The sequence below is a fragment of the Thermobia domestica genome, chromosome 4, assembly GCF_964235325.1.
Source record: "Thermobia domestica chromosome 4, izTheDome1.hap1.1, whole genome shotgun sequence".
NCBI classification, from domain to species: Eukaryota; Metazoa; Arthropoda; class Insecta; order Zygentoma; family Lepismatidae; genus Thermobia; species Thermobia domestica.
This window is the reverse complement of record NC_137457.1, coordinates 5,581,990-5,607,133: the sequence shown is the minus strand read 5'-3', so window position 1 is coordinate 5,607,133 and position 25,144 is coordinate 5,581,990. Positions and strand designations below refer to the sequence as shown.

The 25,144-nt window shown below is 34.9% G+C and overlaps 1 protein-coding gene across 6 annotated transcripts in view; it reads left to right on the top strand.

Moving 5' to 3' along the window:
- Window positions 1-25,144, top strand: part of LOC145683688 (uncharacterized) — a 165,089-nt gene that overhangs the window by 17,482 nt on the left and 122,463 nt on the right. For 5 of the 6 annotated variants that reach the window (XM_081755044.1, XM_081755047.1, XM_081755046.1 and 2 more), the window contains exon 2: window positions 6,345-6,443. In XM_081755044.1, coding sequence (XP_081611170.1) covers window positions 6,366-6,443 — 78 coding nt within the window. In that variant the 5' untranslated portion in view covers window positions 6,345-6,365. Of the gene's footprint in view, window positions 1-6,344; window positions 6,444-23,352; window positions 23,467-25,144 lie in introns of those variants that run through there. The other variant, XM_081755050.1, reaches the window with a different exon arrangement.

The window sequence follows — 25,144 nt, the reverse complement described above, 5'->3', positions numbered from 1 at the left end:
AGTTTCGATCCTACGCCGCATTCCCCTGAAATCACCCCAGATCACTCCCAGACCCAGACACACACAACTTTGCAAGATGAGAGGTTATTGCTTGCATAACGAGCAGTATTTTGATTGTTATTATATGTGCCAAGAGGTTTCATGTAGTTTATTACTTTGATCTCCAAGTACGTTATTTACCAGAGTACAGTTTTTATGTCTTCCCACAATGAAATTTGTACATGTGTGTACAAGGATGGTAAATTAAATTATTGCTCCGATATTTACATCTAATACACGAAACATCTTCAATTGACCACCAACCGAAATCGTGAGTGTCTAGCTTTAACAACAGTAGATTAATCTACAAAAACAACAAAATAACTTGCAATCGTCCGATTTCACCCCATTTGGCGGTATATCACGAGTTTATTATAAACTCCCAAAAATACAATATCTTAAATTATTATTGTCACTTAAAAAGTGGGTTTCTTAGATCCCCCAACCCCGGGATACATCCGCCTCTGCTTGCATATTCGCGTTCCAAACTAAGGTAAATGACGCAATTATGTAGATCCCGTGACTCTCTTATATTTCTATATAGTTGATCGTCATGAGTTAGCACACTTACTTTAGATACTTCACTTCACTTTGTAAGTATACTCTGTTACTAGGTAAATTATGAGCGAATTCGTGCATAATATGTTTGACTTTAATTTATGCATTTACTATGCCTTAACCTTGCGTTAAAAAGTTTCATCCATTTGTTAAATATTTTCAAGATTATAAATGCTAATAACAAAAAGTAAAAGGAACTTTGCTTTCCTTACATAGCAAGCACACAAACTAAAAAAATAGCCATTTCTTCTAGATATTTTTCTTAAAATTTTACTAGAAACGGACAACCAACTTTTGAATTTAATCTCATATGAAATCGTTTATTTCTTTCTGTATGTACTGTGGTAGAGAAGTCAAGTTTTAGTGGTGAAATCCACCAGTTCACAATGAAATGTAATTATACATCTGCATATAGACAGTTCAAGTTACAGTAACGTACCCTATGCCGTATACGTCGCCAACATCTAGTTGCCCATTTGCCGGTAAATTTCGATCTTCTATATACCGATGCGTAGAAGGATTGCCACTAGTGTCCCACTGCCGGCAGGGTTTCGTCGAGTTGAAACAGATATCTAGTGTCGAGGTGTTGGAGTTACCAACGCGTAGCGGCAAGGATTTCATTTTGGTCCGCGCTTCTTCGATTCGTAGCAAAGAATCGCGAAGGGACCAACATGTCAGTTATGTACATGCGGTTATTATTATAGATATATATTCTAACGAATTGTTCCTAAAGTGAGCTCCGGGGATCAAGACTAACCCTGCCTCTACATCATGAAGTGAAAATCCTTGAGATGAGTGCGTATAACTGTATGTATTTAGATAGCAACTCTAGCCGATCATTAGGAAGTGAATATGGTATAACTATGAAATAAAGTAAATAGAAGCACATCATTTTGTTATAAATTACATGACAAACGCATTTTATCTGAAACAAAACTTTTATCGTCGAATATGCACGGTTAAAGATGCACTCTTATTAGCCAAATTAAAAAGACCCCAACGATTTATCCGTTTAGAAGCCAAGCTTTCTGTCGCCTACGTGACGAAGTCGGAAGAGCAAGCGACCAGTATTTGTAAGATTGATGGTTCGCGCCACTGTAGTAATTAAAGCTGGGAAAGAGAGGAAATTCCCAGGCACATCTGTACGCCACCCGGAACCTCGTTTCCTTTGTGATTTCTAAGGGGGAACTTCATAATGACATCAAACCTTCATGTGTAATTACTAACGAAGTTCTGTAATTACACAGTCGAAGTTCTCAAAAGGCTAAGTGCAAAGGTATGTTAAACGAACTGAAAAGTTATTATTTTCTTTTCGAGTTAGCATTTGTTTATGATACTGTTGAGGCTATTTACTGTTTTGCACAATTGTTACAGTCTCGTTCTTCGAGTGTGTTGGTAGGAAAATCACATTTTGTTACTATGATCTATACGCATAAAGCCTTGACAGAAAGAGATGGTATGAAATTATCAGAGTTAAACATTCTTTGAATGAATCAGGTACATTTAAAGAGCGAGTAATTGTAGTTCCTATAAACAACATGATGGACATTGAAAGTTCTAAAAAGGAAAAGATTTTATGAGGTTTTAAATGATAATTTATGCGCAGGATTCCCTACCGAAGGTGTGGTAGATCAAGTTTTTGTTCTCCATGAGTCGACGTGGCCAACTGACGCTGTGGAAAAGATGTTGTATTTTGATAGAGAGGTGATTCGTTTTGCTGAGTACTTCAAAACTGAACGAGAAAAATCGTTATCAGAGTTACGGAATTATAAGTCTAACAACCAGATTGTCGGTGAGGAGTTGCAGAAACTTCTACGTCAGGTAAAAGTATTACTAATCCAAGGCTGAGTGCGAACAGGGGGTTTCCCTTATGAATTTACAGTTGACTGATATTAGAAAAGACTCATATAAGTACTCAAACATCAATGTTAATGGCCCACCGTTAGACAAACTCAAAGTGGGCGAGCTAGTTGTTTCTTGGCTAACAGATGGCCATCATTCAGCTGCGGATAATTTGCCACGAAAATGTTCTGGAAGAAAACAGGAAATAAGCCCGATTTTAGATTTGTTTTAAGGTGACAAATTACGAATTACGGAAAATGTATACTTGTATTACTAATGACTTATTTGTATTAGTCAATTTTGTACCTAGATTTAACAAGTATCTGTTCTATCTTTTGTGTATAATACTGCCTTTTGTGAATTTATTATGTGAATTTATTTTGTATAGTAAAAACAGTATCGGAGATATCGTCTGCGGGACATGGTTAGGATATTGTTTTCATTAAGTGCCGGCAGAATATGCTGAGACTTTCTGTAATTGAGTGAGAAGCGCATAGAGTAATTCTGTATCTTCTGAATTGCCCTAGTATTTTGAGTGGAGAGAGAACTACCATATATTGAATCGCAGTAGTCGAACAGAGGAAAAATGAGAGTGTTAACAAGATATAGTCTGTAATAGATGCGCTTAGCTTTAATATACTGTTCAGAAATGTGTTTATTCCAGCTAAGTTCTTGGTCTATTATTAAGCCTAGATCTTTTGCAAAGGGAGAAAATGGAATATTGGAATTCACTACAGTTACTTTTAGGTCATCAGGGTTGACTTTGCTCAACTGATGTGATGTTCCCAATACAGTGAAAACACATTTTAATGGATTAAGAAAAACACCATTCTGAAGGCATCAGTTGCTAACAGCTAAAAGATCCGTATTAAGTAACTCTATTGTGTCCATAATGTTTTCAGGCGTACTACTGATGAAGATCTGTGTATCATCCGCATAGAAGTGAACTGATGAATGTTTTATGACTGTAGAAAGATCTGCTGAAAAGAGAGAAAATAATAGGGGACCTAATATTGAACCCTGCGGAACTCCTGCCTTTATCAGGGATGGAGTAGATACCTGAGTCTTTTCTCCTCTTAGTATTATTTGTTGCTGTCTACAAGGGAGATAGCTGTGCGATTATTTAATAACTGATTCCGAGAAGTTGTAATATTTCATTTTGGCCAGTAGGAGTTCATAATTTACTTGATCGAAAGGCTTCGAAAGATCCAACAAGACCAAAACTGTTACCATTGAATTTTCTATTGAATTCGAAATTGAATCTGTAATTTCTAAAAGGGCTGTGGTTGTGCTATGTTCTTTACGGAAGCCGGATTGAGCATTGTTACTATAAAGAGGAACACCCTAGTGGCGGTTCTAGAGAAAGGGCACGAAATCTCTTTTAACGCCCTAGAGGAACCGAATTTTCTAGAAAAAGCATACCAGTTTAAGACAAAAGAAACTGAAGAACGCTTAAAGTGCACAGAAAAAAACTTTTCAATAAAGAGCTCTTGGGCGTCAACCCCACTTTGACGAAAAGCAAAAACAAGCCGTTTGTGAATTATTATTCAAGTGCAGGGATGTTTTTAAGTATACCCCTGACGACATCGGATATTTTAGGGGTATGTTCATAAAATTAGAATTTCTCAGTGTGCTGTATTTCACGACCATTCTTCACCTATTCCATTACATATCAGGGACCAGGCGGACAAGAAGATTCAAGAACTTTTCAATGCAAAAATAAATAGACCCACAGATAACAATGAATTTTGTTCTCCACTTCTGGTACTCCGGAAACATAACACACAAGAGTTAAGGATAGTTCTTAATTTGTAGAACTGTAATAGCTATACCAAGTATTTATCGGTAACATTTCAAACTACAGAAGATGTTCTAAATTTTATAAAGGGAAGAGCTTCATAACAACCACTGATATTTCTAGTTCGTATTTCCAAATTTTGCTGCATCTTCAGAGTCGGAAATATATGACCTTCGAGCTCAATCATAACAGAAAGTCATATGAAATTTTGAGGTGCACGACTTGCCATAGTACTTCAAGTCAAATCCTAAGTATCGCAACGAGGATGAGTTTAAAAGGACTACCAAATAGGATTACAAGTTTTGCGGATGATATTATTTCCAGCGCTTACAGCTTTCCACAGCAGTTGCAGGATTTGGAAGTACTATTTAAGAAGCTTAGAAAACACAATTTTCGTGCATCACCCAAAAAGACACACATAGGTTACCAAGAGCTTACCGTGTTAGGACACCTCGTCAGTGGAGAATCCATTAAAATATCTCCAAATATAGCCAAGAAAATAAGAAATTTCAAAAATCCAAGTACAAAGCGGATTCTCAAAAGTTTTATCGGATTGTGTTCATTTCTTAGAGCGCATATCAAAGATTTCACAATAAACATCGAGCCTTTCCAGCAATTAGTAAGCTCTAAATCTAAATTTAAATGGACAGAGGAGCATGATGTTCTTTTCGAACAATTGAAACAAAACATACTAAAAGCTCTTTCACTCGCTCATTTTGACGATTCTCTTGAAATTCACGTATATAGCGACAGTAGTCAAATGCAAATAGCTGGAATACTCGCTTGCTATGACCCAAAAAATGATACTGAGAAGGTGGTTGCTTATTGTTCTCGAAAATTGACAAAAAGTGAACAGAAAGCTAGTTTTTGGCAATAGGAATTATACGCGCTCATATATATGTTGCGGAAATTTGGCTACTTTCTACTAGATAGAAAATTCCATCTTTACTTAGACGCATAATACATAGCACCGGTGAACACATAAGCTGATAAGGTTGGGAAATATACCAGATGCAAACTATTCTTAGCCGATTATGATTTCAATATACATTTTTTCCGTCTCTGGGGGCTAAAAGTAATGAAAACCTCTATATTAAAAGACTCCATTATCTTTAAATTGCACTACGTGGGTACAAACTTGCTTCTCCAATTTTGAAAGAAATAAAAGAAAATCTACATGTCGTGCAATATTTATTGTACTTATAAATACGATACCGTCAATGACCGTGTACCACTGAACCGTTGGATCAACTTTCTGATTTTTTGATGTAGTAGTAGTAATAGTCGGACATCCTTAAATATTCTTCTCGAGTTCGCCGCTAAAGCATTTGTGTCTTTATTGTGCTTCCACAAACCTGTGGCACGAAAATACACAGTTCCTTTGTTAGTTTCTTTCACAAATCATCAACTTTCAGAACAGTTTGTAACTCTTGGAGAGGAAAAGAATGCCTTTGTCCTAAGAATCAATGTGCTAAGAACATCGACTTGAGCTTAATTGCTTGAAGAATGTGGTGAATTCTATTCTGGGAACAAATAGAAGTCTCAGTAGCTAGGCCAGTCACCAAATTGCACATAATATAGCAGGAATTACGAGCAAAATGGACAATTATAGTCTTGAAACTACCTAGATAGCACATACGTTCTTTGTAATCACTATCAACTCTTTTGTTGCACACTTTCCTGAAAACTTCTTCATCCAAAGTTCCTTATGAACAATGTGATTAATACGCCTCACAGATATCCCATTATGTTTGCCATTTTCTATATGATAATATTACTTAATGAAGAGATTCAACATTCTCTACGATTACTGCAGTTTTCAGTTATCTACAATCTGTATCTGAACGGTTCATCTCTCACAAACTCTGAAATCTCCTTTTCCATTCTGCAATACCCATATTGTGCTGGCTGAAGTTTTCATCTTTTTTATCATTATTCCTTCGTCCTAAAGCTATACAAATTTAAGATGTATTGAAATCTAGAGTGTACAAACTTTACTTTTCCATCCATAGTTATTATATTTTACATTTATTATTAAATAAAAGTCATCTTGAGTTATTGTCACTTTTTTTTTAAAAAAAACTAATGTTATTTCTTTTTTTTTCAGAATTTTTGAAACATCGAGAAGATGCCGAGTAGAATGCAGAAAAGTTTGTGTGGCTGTGGACTAAAGGAGGGTTCTTACTATGTTGGGATTATATGTCTGGTTTGTATTCTCTTATCTTGTTAATTATAACTTAGCATATTATTTTAACAGCGCTAGTTGTTGCTTGGCTTCAGGCATGAGCAGTTTTACAAACATGATGCCTATTTAATAAATTCATTTTATTATATGATCAACTAACGAGGAACTACATAATTTATACGGTTTACCCAACATTATTAGGGTCGTCAAGTCTAGGAGGCTTAGGTGGGCAGGTTATGTAGCTAGAATGGAAAAAAAAGTAGAAACGCTGTCAAAGTCTTGACTGAAAGACCAATTGGAAAACGACCATTAGGAAGCCCTAGGCACAGATGGGAGGACAATATTAAGATGGATCTCGCAGAGATTGGAATACAAAGTAGAAACTTGATGCAGTTAGCTAAGGATAGAAGTCAATGGAGAGCTTTTGTGAACGCGACATTGAACCTCCGGATTCCATAGGCCATAGAGTTAGTTATATAATCAACAACTTAATCTCAGACGTTAGAGAAAAATATAAATTAAGCACAGGAATCGTTCGACCAATTGAAAGGCTGCATTTATGGATAGATATTTTGGGAGTGAAATATTTCATAAGAAATAACGTATCTATAAAGGAGGTTTGCAAATAAATATCGCCAAAATTCAACTAGCAGTTGTCACCCATCTTGCCTGGTGCAGCTTTCGAGGATTTTGACTAGCCAAAATTGAAGAACAATGGCTCAAAGAAAAAGCTTGACAAATATTCAGAAGATATTTTCGATCTCGGCTTAAATTAAAAGCACTTAAATTCTGAATCCAGTGAACAGCTACAGGTTCAAAACCAACAAGTTGTATTAACTCGCTGTTTTGTGAAGCCTTCGTATAAATTTGGCCCAAGAGTCTTTCCATCGATTTCATGTATTAAATGTGTAAATGGAAGTTTATTTCTATGCAACCTACAAAATTATTCCTCCAAGTAACTTTCCTAACTAATATTTAATATTGACCATTACTGCATTTTTCTTCCAGTATTAACTGGGGTTCCATCACCGCCTACAACAAGTTTTGACATGACAAGATTTTGGTCAGTGAAAAATTGAGTAATGGTTACCTTAATGCAGTCTCCCCTTCCTGACAAGTTGCATACATGCACGATATACATCGATCGGCTCTTGAACTAAAACGACATGTTTTGTTTTACTATCCTATGTGGTATGACATCTATTTTGTCCATCACTAGCGTTTGGTATTGTCTTCCATCAAAATACATCCCTTTAATTTCGGAAGTCATTAGGAAAGAAGTGGATTCTTCAGCGACAATGTTCAAAAATGTTTAATTTTTGTCCTTTCAATCTTGTTGATATCAATAACTTTCTCCTTTTGGTGTGAAAGTGATCAAACCAAGAGCTTCTAGAATTGAAGAAGATGAAATGCAGCATGACGGACAGAGTACATTTAACCTGCAAACCGCAGAAATGAAAGTTGGTAGTTTAATTCCCATTTACTTGACTGGTGGACTTATATTTTTTTAATTCTTGGAGATGGACGGAATTCTTTATCTCAACCCCATCATTCTAAATCGTGATCACTGTTAGAGAGATTTTAGTTCTTGTTTAAAATTTGTTCAACTTGTTTTAAACGTCCATTTCCACGTTCTTTTTTTTTTGACTTTTTCATACTGCTTCATAAGCAGTTTTGATTCACTTTTGTCTATTCCTCCTACAGTCATTTTCCTTTATGTTCCTTCATCAAGAAGAAATGCACTTTTAACTTCGACAGTCGTCCTTCTTTTTCACATTTACAACGAATTAGTTGATCAGCACATTTACACCAAACAATATCAAATAAGGTTTGTCTGGCAAATTTTTGAAATTGTACCATTTTACATCACATATATGGTTCGCTTTTTCACTGATTTTGGGACCTGACCAAGTTATTCGTGATATTGAAGAATTAAGGCAACAATTCGTTGTTGACTTAAAGTATATGTTCCAGATATAAATGACTTCTTCCAAACTTGAAATATTTTAGAAGCAATTATGTAAGGAATGTCCTTGGCTGTCGTTTCTTTTTGTAAAACCGGAATTATTCTTCTTTGTTTCCTTTTCCCATAGCAATTGATTAAGCACACTTTCTATTGTAGGCAGTTGAACACAATTAAACTCTTCTGGAGAATCAATAACATTGTGAATAATATTTCGATGTCTGACAATAGTCGAGTCTTATTCTTCAGATCCATGTTGATGCAAGCAAAACAATTGCGCACTCACAAAAATATATGGAGAAAACCGCAGGCATATAAACAATAGGATCAAGCAAGAAAACAGTATCACGAGTCAACGCTATCAAACTAGAAGAAGCACAACACTCAAATCTGATGGTTCACCTCAAACTAATTGTTATGTCTGACTAAGGCGAGTCCATTTGTTCCGATAATTTAGATGCAAGAGAGGACCAGACACAAATATTATAAAGTTATCAATTTTGCTCCCAAGTCAAAACGATGGCGGCACCTGATAAACAAGAGCAAACTACTTTAAATTTCCTTTCTCATTATATTCGGACTATTTGGAAAACAATTATTATTAAGGGTTTTACAGTACAAAATAATAAATATTTCACTTATTGTTTATAAATCTACGATTTCATAATTTTCTCTATTTTCAAGGTAATGGCGGCACCTCAAAAAATTGAGGTATGGATTTGAAATTTTTCTATATTATATTAAACACATTTGGCCAAACATAGCCACTAAGAGTAACAAGATTTCGAAAACCTTAATATGTACACCCTATTATTTAGTAAACGAAATAATACAGGTAAAATATGGAAAGGTTAGGGAGTTACACTGAAAGAAACTCTTTTCAGTAACAGCTCTCAGTGGACACCTAATATCCAAAAAAGACAAAATCTACTGAATTTGAATTCCGAAGCTTCGTGGTTCTGGGTACATCTTGATTTTTAAATAGTTCAGGAACTATCGATCTGGAATATTCCTTAATTTTATAGTACTTGTAATATAGCAACTCTATATACAACCTACGATTAGAAATTGCTACTATTTATTCGCAGGCTACTTTAATATATGTAGAAACAATGGAAATGGCACCAGGGAATCTTCAATGCAAAGAAGTCATAACCGAATCACTAACATGACTGAATTTGGTGGATACGACCCGCGGATAACAATAATACTTACGAAATAGATGACAAATTCTTTATTTTGTTGAACAGGTTTTAGATATCAGAAATAATGTGATTGTACTTATTTCCGAGTGCAGAATAAAAGAACAACTCATCCTTGAGTGACACACTCTCTATTCTCTCAAAACAATAAAATGGATATTCCGCCTCCCCTTTTTCCGACACTTTTTCCACAACGTACCGTATCACCTCCATTCTTCTCTACGCTTGTTCACAAGATGTATCCCTTATTTTTACCATTTACCATTTTTATACAGCTTAAAGCAATTTTACATCTATTCAATGTATGAATCAAATTGTAAAATGAGCATTTTTTCTATAGGAAAAAATCGCTTAGTGAACAATCTACTACAACGGTACGTTTGTATATTTTCTTGTATTATTATTTTCTTGTAATTTTAGGCAATAAGTCATTCGAGATATGTACTAGGCTGGCTGCAGAAGAAGAGAAAGAAATGTTTTAAAATAATATTGTCGATAATGCTAATAAAAGAAGATATTCATATGTTTAAATAATGAGATTGTCAATACGTGGTTGGCAGAACAACCAGATAAAGATATAAAATAAAAGATAGAATTATGAAAAGGGCAGCTTTGCCAGGGACAACCATATAACAAGTTAGATAAATAATAAACGGAAGTAAACGACGGAATGAAGTGTGTATTATTTTAATGTGGCTCAATTTTAGATTACGATAAAAGAACCAGAGTGTTATTTATTTATTATTATTTATGTTGTACTACCATGAGGTCAGTAGTTATTATGTTCATTGCGCTACTCACTCTTCTGGACGGAACACGAGCTACTTGACTTATTGCCGAACAAATTGCATTACCAAGTGCTAAATTTAAATTTAAAATTATTATCAGGAAATGAAAATCTTTGGTTTCAGATTATATCTAGACTTCCCGGTAAAGCATTAGCGAAACTAATCGTTTTCTGGATATGAACTAATATTTCTCTATTACATAAAGAAAGAATAGACCAATTTATAAGCAAAGTCAAGAACATTATGCTATGTGAATTTCAGACAGACAGAAAAAAGGTATCGTTTTCAATTTGTTACTCGGATTAGAGGATTTTGGTTTAAATTGATTCAGCATCTAAGAGGTTCATAAATTAAAATAAATTATTCTCGAAAAGAGGACCTAAAAAGCCAAAATCAAGAAATAAAGAAAAAAACAATTTCAAAGTAACCCATTTGGTCAAGAATTCTACAGTAGGAGTCCGAAAGTTGATAAACCAAATTAATCAGGCGATCCTTCACCTAGTTTTATATAACAACAACCAACGAACGATTTGATTACACTATTAATTTTCTTCTACTTGAACATCATTTCAATATTGTTATTCAAAATTTATTAGAAAATAACGCAAGGGATGTTGTGATAACATTTCAACTTGTACGAAAAATGATAATAAATAACCCTAACTTTTAGAGATCTTGCATTATTTAACTAATTTTCCAAATGATTTATTATTTTTAACTTTTTAAGCAAATCCAGACTATCATTCTAAAAACGTATGCTATACTCAACAGATTATCATTTCTTGCACATAATATTCAAGAGTATTTTTAAACAGAGTCCTCACATCTTCAACTCAAAATATGCAAATATGCAAATTGGAGCAGCTCCAGAATAAACGAACTGGGCCTATCAATTTGGCAGAAACACAAAATAATTTCCATACTTAAAATATAGGCACAGAGACGCTCACAAAGAACGGATATTTTATATAATCTGTGGAATGTATACTGGAATCTAACAATAGGCTGCCAGTTGAAGTCAATTTTATCAAAAACTGTATGATTTTATTTAAACTCTTCTATGGCATTACATCTAACAACAAGGAGAGATCTATGAAAATTACAAGGCAATCCAATTCTATTTTAGCAGCAGACAAAGTAAAAAAATATCTAACTTATTACTTTTTTCAATATCAAGATTTCGAAACCGAATCATAAGAAGTGTCTCAATTTACCTACGTGCCATTCGGCTAACGGCATATTTAGATACCGCCACTTACCTACAAAACACGATCTTAATTTTAGATTCAAACTCTAAAACTTACAATAAATCTTTACTTCTATTCACACAACTATAACACATGAAGGAATCTCTTATCTATCTTTTCCGGGATTTACTCGGGGTTCTCTTTCCTTCTCGCGTTCCTTCCCACTTTCTGTAGTCCACCATTTCATTTAATGCTCATCCTCACCGTCTCCTTTATCCTAGAAGCATAACCCTCGGACGTAAAACTTCAAAGATTTAACATATTTACTAAAACTAGTTAGATGATGCTCGCTGGGAATTTGACAAACCTTGGACACAACTAACATGATGGAAAAATTTACGCCGAAAACTAGAATGTATGACATGATGTTTCACCATAATACACCACAGTAACATATCAAAATCATATTAAATAGAATTGGTTGTGGATAAATTTTGCCATTGTTCAATGTTTTAAATAAACGTTCGTATGAATCATTAATGAAATGAGCTTTAAATTTTCTCTATATAGAGTTAGTTTACCCCTTTTATTTACTATAGTAACTACATAACCAATTGTGCCAACTATGCAATTTCCTCAAACATTTGAGTTGTCATTCTCGCAATCTACTCTTGATCGAAATTAACCAATAGAAGAAGAATTTGAAAATAGAGCTAATTATATATAGACCGTATATATTTATATATTTCTTAAATTCAAACCAAAGGTTACCCGAGTTCTACGCCTCATGAATTGGAGACAACACAATCAAGAAGTTTTTGGTACGAGTATAGATAAGAAAAGGATAAACGAAAGCAAGATCAAGTATGAGTATTCTCCTCTAATATTCATAATATTCTTAATAGTAGCAAATATGAGAAAAATCTTTACATACTAGGCACTTTAACCAAAAAATAGAATAATATTTTGAACAATAAACGAAGAGTCCAAAGGAGGCAACTAACTAAGTAACTCTATGGCCTATGGAAACCGGAGGTTCAATGCCGCGTTCACAAAAGCTCTCCACTGATTTTTATTCTTAGCTAACTGGATCCAGCTTCTTGTTTCTGTTCTTATTTCTGCGAGATCCATCTTAATATTTTCCTCCAATCTCCGCCTAGGTCTTCCTAATGGTCGTTTACCGATTGGTATTCCAGTCACGACTTTGAAAGCGTTTCTACTTTCTTCCATCCTGGCTAGATGACCTGCCGACCTAAGCCTCCTAGACTTGATGACCCTAACAATGTTTGGTAAACCGTATAAATTATGTAGTTCCTCGTTATGAAGTTTCCGCCATTCCCAATTCCCGTTCTTCTTGGGTCCGAATATTCGTCTCAGGATCTTGTTCTCAAATACTTTCAGTCTACGTTCTTCATTCTAAGTAAGCGACCATGTTTCGCAACCATATAGAACAACAGGCATGCTTATCGTTTTGTATATTTTAAGCTTCAAGTTCTTCGACAGAATACGAGACGACAAGAGATTTTGAACTGAATAATAACACGAATTCCCTGCTTTTAATCGACATTTAATTTCTTCGTCAATATGATTTTCGTCTGTTAATATTGATATTACATATTTGAAACTATCCACTTCATCAAAAAGTATTATTTAATATTTTAATGCATCCAAAGGAGGTAAAGAGGGTCTAAAATAAGTTATAAATGCATTATATCAGAGTATAATATTCGCCTGTCAAATTGAAATATCAAACTCGTCATATAAACTTATCATTGGAAACCTAAAGAAAACAATTTTATTTTTTCTTTTTATTTTCATTTTAACGAGAAAGGGAGCATTTTCTATATACATAAAAATTGGTGTAATTCTGGTGTCCAACTCGTCCTTGACCGCTGAGGGAATTTTGATCATTGTGGATGAAATAGTAAACAATACTAATACTATTAGCAATAAATACATTGCTTTTCTATGGGAAACATCTCTTTTGCAAAATCGTATTGTTCACTTTAAAAGACGCCCTTTAGTTATGACTATTCATTTTTTTTAAAATTAATAGTGATTTTAGACTCAAATCCGACATGCTTAGACTTAATTCTAATGCGTAGGGCCGCTGATTCGAATCCAGTAAAGTAAGTTTCATGGACTATTTTGAGTCAGTCTTGTATGTCGAAATACTCAAATTTGCTACCACATTTTCATTTCGTAAATTCTTAAAACCATCATTCACTTGCCTTAATCTTCCGTCTCACTCAGTACAAAGGGTATAATCGTGTTACTGTTCGTTTTCACCAACTAAAAATCATGAACTTTGTTTATAGTTTTGTGCACTGAGACTTGCACTATTTGCAATATAGGATAGTCATTAGTTGTTAAGGTGTGCAACAGCACAGGTGACCTTACTTTTTTATTTTCTCGAGTTAAACAGTTAATCTGTATTATTAAAATCATTTATTTAAAGTTAGAGTAGGCACTCGTTAGTATATTTGCATTATATTACATCCATCCTGCCTCCTTGATCCTTGAAGTATTAATTATCAGTATTATCATTTGTTTAAGACCTTATGAGCTGTAACAATTAATGGTGCAGTTTAAGAAGTAGATAAGAAGACTGTTTGCAATTTATTCGATATATTCGACATATAAAATGTATATAAAAAACTGTGTTTATATGCACAAGCACATAAATTTTCGCCTTTAAACCGGTGTATGGACATTTATTACACTCACAAAATGAAGTGTCTAGGTTTTCCTTTCTTTATGATTTTAGAAACTCCATTACAACTAAAAAAATATAAATGAAGTGAATATACATCATAGTTAATACCGTTCTCTGTTTCTTTGGAACTGCAGAGTGACCATTTTGTGAGAAGTGAAGATCGATGTTAGAAAATTAAATAGGCAAATATGAAGTATATGAAAAATAACATTAGTAATATCTTCTTTTAATAAAAATTCTGTATTATTGTACATCTTACGACGTAATAAATCCCTTCCCGAAGTATGGAATTACGTAATAGGAAATTTTAAATTACGTGTTATAAATTTTTATATCTGTTAATTACCAGAAACGGCTGAGCATAGCGTACAAAAAAAGTCCTAAAATATAACTTTCTCATCTTTAAAATTTTGATTCGAAGTTCATAAAGTATTATAAATCCGAATTTAGTTAACCTCATTGAAGTCAAACAAAAAGAGGATTTTCTGTATAATTTTATTTTGAGTCTTAATTTGGTAAATCTCAACTATTAATTCGTGACCCATATTAATAAGAGTACCTAATGAGTTATGATGCAAAGAGTGACGGACGATTTAAGCTGCAATTCAATCTACATTAAGGTGGATTTCGGATTACAGTAATGGTTGCAATTATGAAGAAGGGAGAAACTTGAAAATAACAGCAAGTAGAGATAGTGTCTTTAAAATTTAAAATACTATTTACCTAAATATTTATGTTATGTTAATAATACTGCCATTTGGGAAAACTGCAGCCAAACGTCGCCGATTTCACACTGAAAAACTTGTAAACATATTTACGGTCTATCTCTTCATTCATTAAATAGCGTCTTTTTTATTTATTTGATTTGATGAAATCCATTGCAAGAAAATGAACGTGAATAAACATTCCTGATATCGCCAAATATGCCATCAAATTTAGAGAGGAAGCGTTTCTGAGCGTGAATAATAAAAATAATGTATTGTATACACCTATTTTGTTTCCCACATATCATAAGTAATTTATAGACAAACTTATGAAAATTAAGCCTGACTGGAAGAGTAGCAAGCATGCTAATCGTGCTATACAAAAATGCTTTGGTGTCGCATATAACCATTTTCTATGCTGGTACTTAGAAGATTCACTGGATTTTAGAACTGTAGATTTGCTGTTATTTTTCCCTTATTGCTTTTTTTTTAATCATCGCTCAAACGTTTTCCTTTCTTCACTTCTACAGACCTTTAATAGCTGACAACGTTTCTGGCTCTGATAAATGCAGTTCTTTCTTTTCTTTCCCCTTCAAGATCCAATCGCTGAAAAGAAGTCATCAAGTACCTTTCAGAATACCTCAGATTGATATTTGTTTATTAAAAGTTAGTTGGGACTCAGTCGTTCTTTCAGGAAAAATGTTCCGGGGGGCCCACTTAGCATTTCGCGCAGGGGGGGCACTGCTGGTACTTTTCTATTTCTTATTATATTGTAGACGTATTTTTTGGTGTCCTCCGGGGGGCACTCTCAGAGCTCCGGGGAAGGGGCAATGTCCCCCGAAAAACAGATCTGGAAGAAACATTGTTGGGATTGGCTTAATGTATATTCTGTCTTACATATTTTTGTCTTAGTGTGCATTTATTTTTTTCACTGTGCTATTCATTTTATATTCTGTCATCTCCATTTTCTTGCATGTTTCATATCGCTATTAGAGTTTAGGTAGGTTTAAGACTCAAGCTATCTTGTTTGCTTACTTACCTTTTGGCCATCCATTTCTTTCTATAATGTAAGAGGCGAAAATATTGGTAACAGGTTAAAGATATAGTGAAAGATTTATGCCCTATAACAGGGAAGCATTTAGTATAATGATATTTGAGTGTAATGATATTTGACATACCTTGATCACAAGGAAGTGATTGATGGCTGAAGTAAATAATAAAAATAGGCAAAGAAAATGTAAGTACAATATAACTAAATTAGGAGAATAATATTAAAATTGTACTAATTGATTGTTCTAGTATGTGATTTTAATCTATATTATAAAAGAGAACGCACAAATCCTTTGTTAGCTCATCACGCTAATACGGCTGAACCAGTTTCTTTCATTTTTGGGGGGTTATTAGGATTTGGACCCTAGATGGTTTTTATCATATCACTTTAATTTTTAATTACCAGTGTCTTGAGATAATTGACCATTCAAGTGTCCATAACGTACAAATCCTTTGTTATTAGTTCATCATAGGTAAAAATAAACGTATTTATATGCAACCCGCATGACCGTGTCACTCGGCGGGTTAACATAAATGACAGGCGCTATAATGTTAACATTTACTGCAATTTGAAAGCGAAAAAGTAAAAATTATCTAAGTAACAAAGTTTATTGCGTTCCGGGGTGACCGCAGCGAAGCGGGGCGGGTTAACATAAATGACAGGCGATATAATGTGAACATTTACTGCAATCTTCTATGGTTTTTATCATATCACTTGAAAGCGAAAAAGTAAAAATTATCTAAGTAACAACGTTTATTGCGTTCCGGGGTGACCGCAGCGAAGCGGGGTGAACGCTGCTAGTTAGCAATAAAATAGATTATTTAAATTAGCAAATGAAAAACTAATCATGTAAAATTTCATTTCACATTTAATATGATAAATATTTTTCCTTCAAACACAATGCTCTTCATCCTTATGTTTTATGATGGCTAACATTGCTTTTTTAAACTTCTATGTATATTTGTTCTGTTCTATGTACAGCATATTTTTCAGCTCTCATATCTTCTTCTTGTTGTGTGGTTAACACTGTAGAATTGCTTACTTATTTTACTTATCAAAGATCAATATAATGTTTAAAAGTCAAGACATTTATTATTCAGCGGAAATGATTCAACTCAAAGGCAATTAAAGGAAACTACAAAGAAGGGAAATAATGGAACAAATAGTTTCGGACTGCATCATTCATCGAGAATGCATAGGTAAGTTTCATATTTAAAATGTCACTTCAGTACGTTCCTGGAGTTCGGATAAAATGGATTAGATTAATCCAATAATCAGTTAGATACTATGCATTAACGGTTAGGTTTATTACAATCTAATGTTGCATGCAGAAACAAGGGTGAGGGAAAATTATGAACAAACCTCTATGAAAGTCGAACGGTTCAAGGAATCATAATGACGTTTGGTATGGGGCGTCTATAGATGCGGAACAATTTACAAGAGACACGGCGAGTGCAGAGGCCATCTTGAAATGCATAACCTTAGATTTAAGTTCCGTTTTTCAAATAGGAAAGGGGTTATGTTGCATATCAATTTATACTGCCTTTCTCTGAGGAACACGACTGTACAATTCACTTTGCGATATCTTTATATGTGTAGGAGTTATGATCTGTTAAAGTTTAAAATTGTAAGGAGGTTATCGTCACAATTTTCTTTATCGTCACAGCTCACAGATGACCCACAATGACACTTACACAGAAGGAACGGATTGAAAGTTTGTTAATGAGTGGTGGACGAAATGCTAGAGTGATTGCTGGCGACTTCAATTCCCTGGTTCCTGAGAGAACATAACATTTACAAATGACATTTTCCAAGTTATTGGACAAATTTCGTGCAGTAGATTCTGTGGCGGAAAAGCCACGTAGTGCATGTCCAAGAACAGCCACCGACGAGGAAACTGCAACAGCAACTGTGACATTGGTTGTGAAAAGTCCACATCCCTGTATGCGCCGGCTTTCAACAATACCCGCTGGCAGTCAGCGTTTAATCCTGCGCGTGTTGCACACACACTAACGGCACTCGTACAAGTTACATTTGGAACACTATTCCTGGGAGGATGACCCTGATCGGCGGTTACAATTTCTAGAATGCGCTCTGGATTAGTGCTACAGTAATCCAAACTTCATACAACAGGTGTTGTTCTGTGATGTAGCTAACTTTTATAAATAGCGTTAGCTTAAACTTTCATGAAAGCTAACTTTTATGTGCAAGGTGAGGTAAAGAAACAAAATCACCGTTACTGCTTAGATGCAATCTCCTCGTTAGTGGATCCCTGTTAAGGTGCTGGTAGTGGAAAAGTGATGATTTGGTGTGGGATTTGGAACACAAGAATTTTGGGTCTGGTGTTTATTGATGAAACCTTGAATGGGGAGAGGTATCTTAACATGCTCAGTGATTATATGTTTCCAAGTTGTTGAATCCGCAGGGTGATTTCCCAATTGTTTCAAACATGACGGTGCACCGCCCCACTATGCTACTGAGTTCAGACAGTGTCTGGATGAAGAGCTTCCGCGTTACTAGATAGATAGTAAGGGTGCTATGGAATGGCCACCACGACCTCCTGATCTCACACCTTCTGAGTTTTATGTGTATCATTTGGAATAAAATGTTCATACAGTAAATTATGACTGGGTTTCATAGATTTAGATTCCGTTAACTGACAATGTATTTGCGTCCAGTAGCACGTATAAGAGAGATGCTAGATTCCTCCATCACCGACAAAATGGATGAGAAATCGAATCCCGTTAAAACTAAATTTATAGTTCACTTTTGTGTCGTGCAATTCTTTTTCAAGAATTGCATTTCAATTGTACCTACGAAAGGAGTTAATGAGAGAAAAGGCTTTGAATATTTGTGAATTAGTAGTTATAAAAATAGTCTTTTATTATAAACTAAGTCTAAAGTAGATATATCCCTCTTCGCAAAATGTATCTGCTTCCAACAATGGTTACGAGGAAAATATCGAAAATTCGGGAATATAATTCAAAAGCTATCTATATAAGAGTGCTCAACGATGTTTTACTTCTGATCAAAAACAAAGGAATAATAGCGTCATCATTAACTATTGCTTAAAACATTGGGGGAATCAACAAAATTAAAAATTTACAAATACCTTTCCCTAGTTGTTGATGTATTCATCTTACTTAAGTGATCAATGTTGGTTGAATTCTTTAATTGTTTTATATTTTTGTGATTATGTATATCTCTCCATGTAATAATTGGCGCGGGGGCGCCATTGTATCAGCTAGAATAAAATTATTTGAATATTTATAATCTCTTAAGTGTTCAGATACAATAAAATGGTTATATTCATTGCACATAAAAGTGTTTAAAAATCGGAAGGAGTGAAAGATTTTACTACAATTATATTGGAAATGGAGGTGAAGAACGTGACTCACAATACTTGCTTTTCTGGGTGCCTCATCAGCAAATTGGTCTGGTAAAAATGAACTCAATTAAAATTATTTAAAGGTACAAAATTTCTTAAGCGTTAAGGTAAAATGAATTATTGTTTATCAGGGTGTCTCAACAGCACATTGTTCTGGTCAAAATTCTGTAGTATTGTGAGTCACGTTCTTCACCTCCATTTCCAATATAATTGTAGTAAAATCTTTCACTCCTTCCGATTTTTAAACACTCTTATGTGCAATGAATATAACCATTTTTCAGTTATGCAATACAACATTAATTATTGATGATAATATCACAAGTAATTCTGTTCTTTATGCTGAACTTTCACATCAACATCTGTCGCCGCGTTCCTGTAGCAAGAAACTGAGATATTTTGCTAATTATGAAACAGCCATTTCCTGAAATGTTCTCTAATAGTTTCAATTCTGTCTTCTTCTGCAATATATTCTCTTCACATTTGATTAAAATTAACATTTTTTAAAGAAAAACATATGTGTAAAATTTACGACAATCGTACGTGTGGTCCTCAGGCTTGATTATAAATGGAACAACACTAACGTATAACTTCAGAATCATTCACGTTCATTTATTATACAGGGTGTTTCAAAACAACACCGACAACGTTTGGGAGGTGATTCCTGACACCAAAATAAGACTAAAAGTATACACCAACCTGGCTGCACAAATGCTTCCTTTCGGAGTTACAGAATGGCGAAAACATGAAAAAAAAATGAATTTTAAAGGCCCATAGTTCCAATACTATGAAACCTACCTTAGTCGGGTCAAGACTTTACTTAGGAACTAATATGTGTGCTATCCAAATATATATGTTTCAAAATCCTGCGATACTTCCGTAACAATTTTTATAGAGGTAGTTGGTGAGTACTTCAAATTATATGACCGTTGCGAAACTTCCTCTATAAAAGTTGTTGCGAAAGTACCACAGGATTCTGAAACGTGCATTTTTTTTGGATAGAGCACATATTAGTTCCTAAGTAAAGTCTTGACCCGACTAAGGTAGGTTCTGTAGTATTCGAGTTATGGACCTTTGAAGTTCTTTTTTTTTTTCTTGTTTTCGGCAGACTATAAGTCCGAAAGGAAACATTTGTGCACCCAGGTTGGTCTATTCGTTTGTCTTATCTTAGTGTGAGGAATTACCTCACAAACGTTGTCGGTGTTGTTTTGAAATACCCTGTATATTTACTTAACTCTAAGGTGAAACAATAATCACAGAAAAAATATTTTTCGAACAGATTGCAGAGCCGTCCTTCTTACATCTCTCTTTATATCTTTTTTCTTTCATTTACATGTTCTTGTATTTGCAGTTCGTAACTTGATACTCAAACAATAAAATTCCTCTTGCTGCTATGACAATTCGTGTCGTACCTCAAGGCTGCGCATACGTTGCTGTTTTTAACTCGATTCCAATCTATTAGCAAGATAGGACAATCTAGACAGGTCAGTCTCCGAAGTAAGTGTCGATATAAGCTTAATTTATCTTAAGGTATAAGCTTCTGGTGAACATTTACCTGTAAAGTGGACTCGAGGAACTTAAGCCTTTGGTCTGATTCGGTCGCTACCAAACCTACTGCCCAGGTAACAGCTTATATAATTATTCTGGTTCCTCCGTGCATGCACAATAAACAAGAAATCTATAAAAGTCATATCGTACTGTGAAAATGATTGTCTGTAACGAACTCAGGAACATTCAGAGAAAGTAAACTTTGTTGATACTCTGAGAATAAATATTTTATCAAATGAAACTTGCTTTCAAAGTAGCATTATAAATTATTCAAAACATTATTTGGTCTAGGAATTAATTCGTGCGGTTGGTACGCACACATTGAAGCTGTAGTACAAACACAAAATACATAAATACCTTAAGAAAAATATTGTCCATCGCTAGCCACCACTTTCGCCCATCTGTCAGGCAATGTACGGATTCCGTGGCGAAAGAAGTCCTCATTCTTGGAAGCGATCCAGTCAGAGACCCATGTTTCGATATCTTCTGAAGAAGTAAACCGCTGTCCAATCAAATCGTTGTTCATGCAATCGAACAAGTAGTAGTCCGAAGGAGCAACGTCTCGTGAATACGGCGGGTGGGGTAAAACTTCCCATCCGACATTTTCTAAATAGGTTTTGACCGGTTTTGCGACATGTGGGCGAGCGTTATCATGTTGAACAATAAGTTTATCATGTCTGTTCTCCCATTCTGGTCGTGTTCTGGCCAGAGCTTGCTTCAAACGCATTAATTGTCGTCGATAACGTTCTCCATTCATAGTTTCACCCGGTTGCAGCAGTTCATAGTACACCACACCTTTCATATCCCACCATATGCACAGCATAACCTTTGCACAGTGAATATCTCGTTTTGGTTGTGATGGACCTGGTTCACCTGGTTTCACCCAGGCCTTTTTTCGTTTAGGGTTCTCGTAATGGATCCACTTCTCATCACCCGTAATAATTCGATGCAGAAACCCCTTTCTGCTCTGTCGTTGAATCAGCAATTCGCAAATGGTTTTTCGTCTTTCAACGTCTCTGTCTTTCAATTCATGTGGAACCCAATGTGACATCTTTTGAATCATTCCCATGGCTTTCAAGCGTTTGGAGACTGTTGTTTGATCAATGCCTAATGCTGCTGCAAGTTGTTCCTGCGTTTGACACGAATCCTGCTCGAGCAATGCTGTCAATTCTTCGTCTTGAAATTTTTTTGGCTGTCCAGCTCGCTCTTTGTCTGCCAAGCCGAAATCACCACTTCTAAACCGTGCAAACCACTTCTGACACGTTCGCTCAGCTAGAGCATGGTCACCATACACTTCCACCAAAATACGATGACTTTCAGTCGCACTTTTCTGCATGTTAAAGTAATGCAGCAGGACACCCCGCAAAACACTTTATCAGGCACAAATTGCGCCATGTTCACTTAACTACAAACTGGTGTTGTTGACGCTTTAATCCACTGCCCTATACTACGAACGATACGCGATGACAGGGGTTTGCAACACATGTGTGGATACACGGAACTATGGGACGCTCCGTTCGTTGCGCCATCTCTTGTCCACCCGCACGAATTAATTCCTAGACCAAATATATTCAACACGAAGGATAGAATCATATTGTATCATCATTCAATGGTGTCAGTTTTGATAACGTGAAAATGGTATTGGAATTATAAATAAGAAAGGTGGACTCATGAACATCACAAGCAGGTAGCATTGTGTAGTCTGTGCACTCGTGAAATATCTTCAGCTTTACTTTGCAAAGGTAAGAATCATATTTTGTTGTTGTTGAACGGAGAAATCCGTTAAAGTATTGTAAATCACATAGCCATAATACCATAAACCAATGAGTAACTGAATAAACGACTAATTTGTCTTACAAAGTTAGAGTAACTAAACGTTCGTGATTAATACTTATCTAGACTAGATCTGCGTTACCAACACGTTGTAGCAACTATTTACTAGTAAGTAGTAGCACATAGTTAATATTACGTATTAGTAGCACTTGGTATTAAGTAGTTGAAGCACGTAGTTAGTAGTAAGTTGTAGCAATTAGCTCGTAGCAGGTAGTATTTTATTAATTTAATATTTGGTTATTTTAATCTACTTATTTTGGCTATTCTGCTATTCAATAATCTTTTTTATCTTTTCAGGTGCGATGTCATCACAGTTTAACAGAGCTCCGACGATTCTTGCAGAGAAGTTCTGATCTACGTTCCCAAAAGTATTGATTCGAATTAATAATTATAACTTTAAATAAATAAATAAGTTCCATTTTGTTCGATTCTAAGATAACATGAAGGTCTACAGTGCTTACTTTTCAATTACTTAAACATTCACTCACTCTACTAATTATTATAACTAGTACCTTTTACTTCAACTTTGAATTCGTTTTATCCTTTTTCGCAGGAAATAGGAACACTTTCAAAGTCTTCACTGGAAGGCCAATCAAAAATCGACCATTTGGAAGACCTAGGCGTAGATGGCAAGACCAGATGGATCTCGCAGCAATAGAAATACAAAGTAAAAACTGCATTCAGATGTCTAAGAACAAAATCAGTAGAAAGCTTTTGTGAACGCGGCATTGAACCTCCGCGTTAAATAGGCCATAGAGTTAGTTAGTTTATCATTTTTAACCCTTAACGCACCAAGCCTAAATCGTCAACGTTGTTTACCAAGCTGGGGTCTTCACGGACCCCAAGTATTATTTTAATTCCTCAACTTATTGTTCGGCACTTTTTTAACGAACGTATTATTGATCTAATTATGTAGCAGATATCCTAAAAGGATGCAGGGTACATATAAAAATCGAGAAAATTGGGTCTTATAGTTGCAGCAGTATCACAAAATATCACCCAATGAGGTCCCTAGAGGATCCCGCTTGGTTTGTTAAGGGTTACGATACTCGTTTAATTCAAAAATCCATCGAGGTAGGCGAGCCTATCTAAATCTTAAAGATGAGACAATATTTTCAAAGTCTATATAAAGTACGTTTGCCACATAATTAAGGAACAATGAGACGATCTTGCATTTTCGAATAGTACAATACATAACACTCACCATGAACATATATGTCTGCATTAGATATCTCAGACTTCAACTATCTCACAACCTCACCTTGTTCAAAAAGATTGGTCGCATTCTTTATTTGTGTTTTGAGGCAAAAATTTTCTGAATCCAAGTTCGGACATCTTCGCAGAAAAGTAAAGCTGATTCGGACATCCAAGCCAGCCCTTGTTATCGGAAAAATTGTACAGACGCTTTTTTCTTCTTTTAAATATACTAAGACATGTTGAAATTGTATTAAGTGTAGGAAAATGTAACATTGATCTGAATACTTAATGATACATCAATTCGAAACTATATATCCACATTCTCGTTTGGTCATTGTGATTTACGTATTGAAGAACATTTACGTATGAACTCACTTATATTTCGTTAGATGGAACTTCCCAAGAATGGTCATGTTAGCTCAGTGGTAAACGCCGAAGCTTCAAATCATGAGGTCATGAGTTCGATTCCCGTAACATCTGAGGTATTGACAGAGGGTCTGCATATGTGAATTTGAATAAGAAAATCATATAATAGCAGTAAATAAGTTACGTAGTGTATTTATTTTCAGCTATTTTCATACGCAGGTAATTTCTCAATATTCATATTAGAGCATGCGATTTATGTTGTTCAAATGTAGTCAGAGACGTAGAGCATATCCATAATCGGATAAGGGTTCCAGACAAAACATTAGTTAACAAAAAATGTCAGGTAAGAAATTCATGATCCGCAAAAGTCACGTGAAGAGACTGATAGTAAGCCACAACGGAACTTCATGACATAGGGTTTCAGTTCAATACTCTGGTATGCTTTTGTATATGGAAGCCGTAATACCTTAATAGCGTGCTCTCTCTCTCTCTTTTATCTGTATGGGCACGAGCGACTTTTCTTTGAAACTCAACTACACTCGAAACAATTATTTGTAACTCGAAAAATTTCCTTCAACTGTACACGAATTTGGGCCACGTTTCCGGTCAAGTCGAGCCAAAACGAGCCAATTCCTATGTGTAGTTCTAAGTATCGTACATAGACAATATAATTATTATATCAATGCTAATTGTAACAACTTCGTGTATAAACATGTTTGTAGATAGCAGGTTTGTATTGAAATACTGAAAACTAGTTAACTTCAGACCTCGGTAGTCATAAA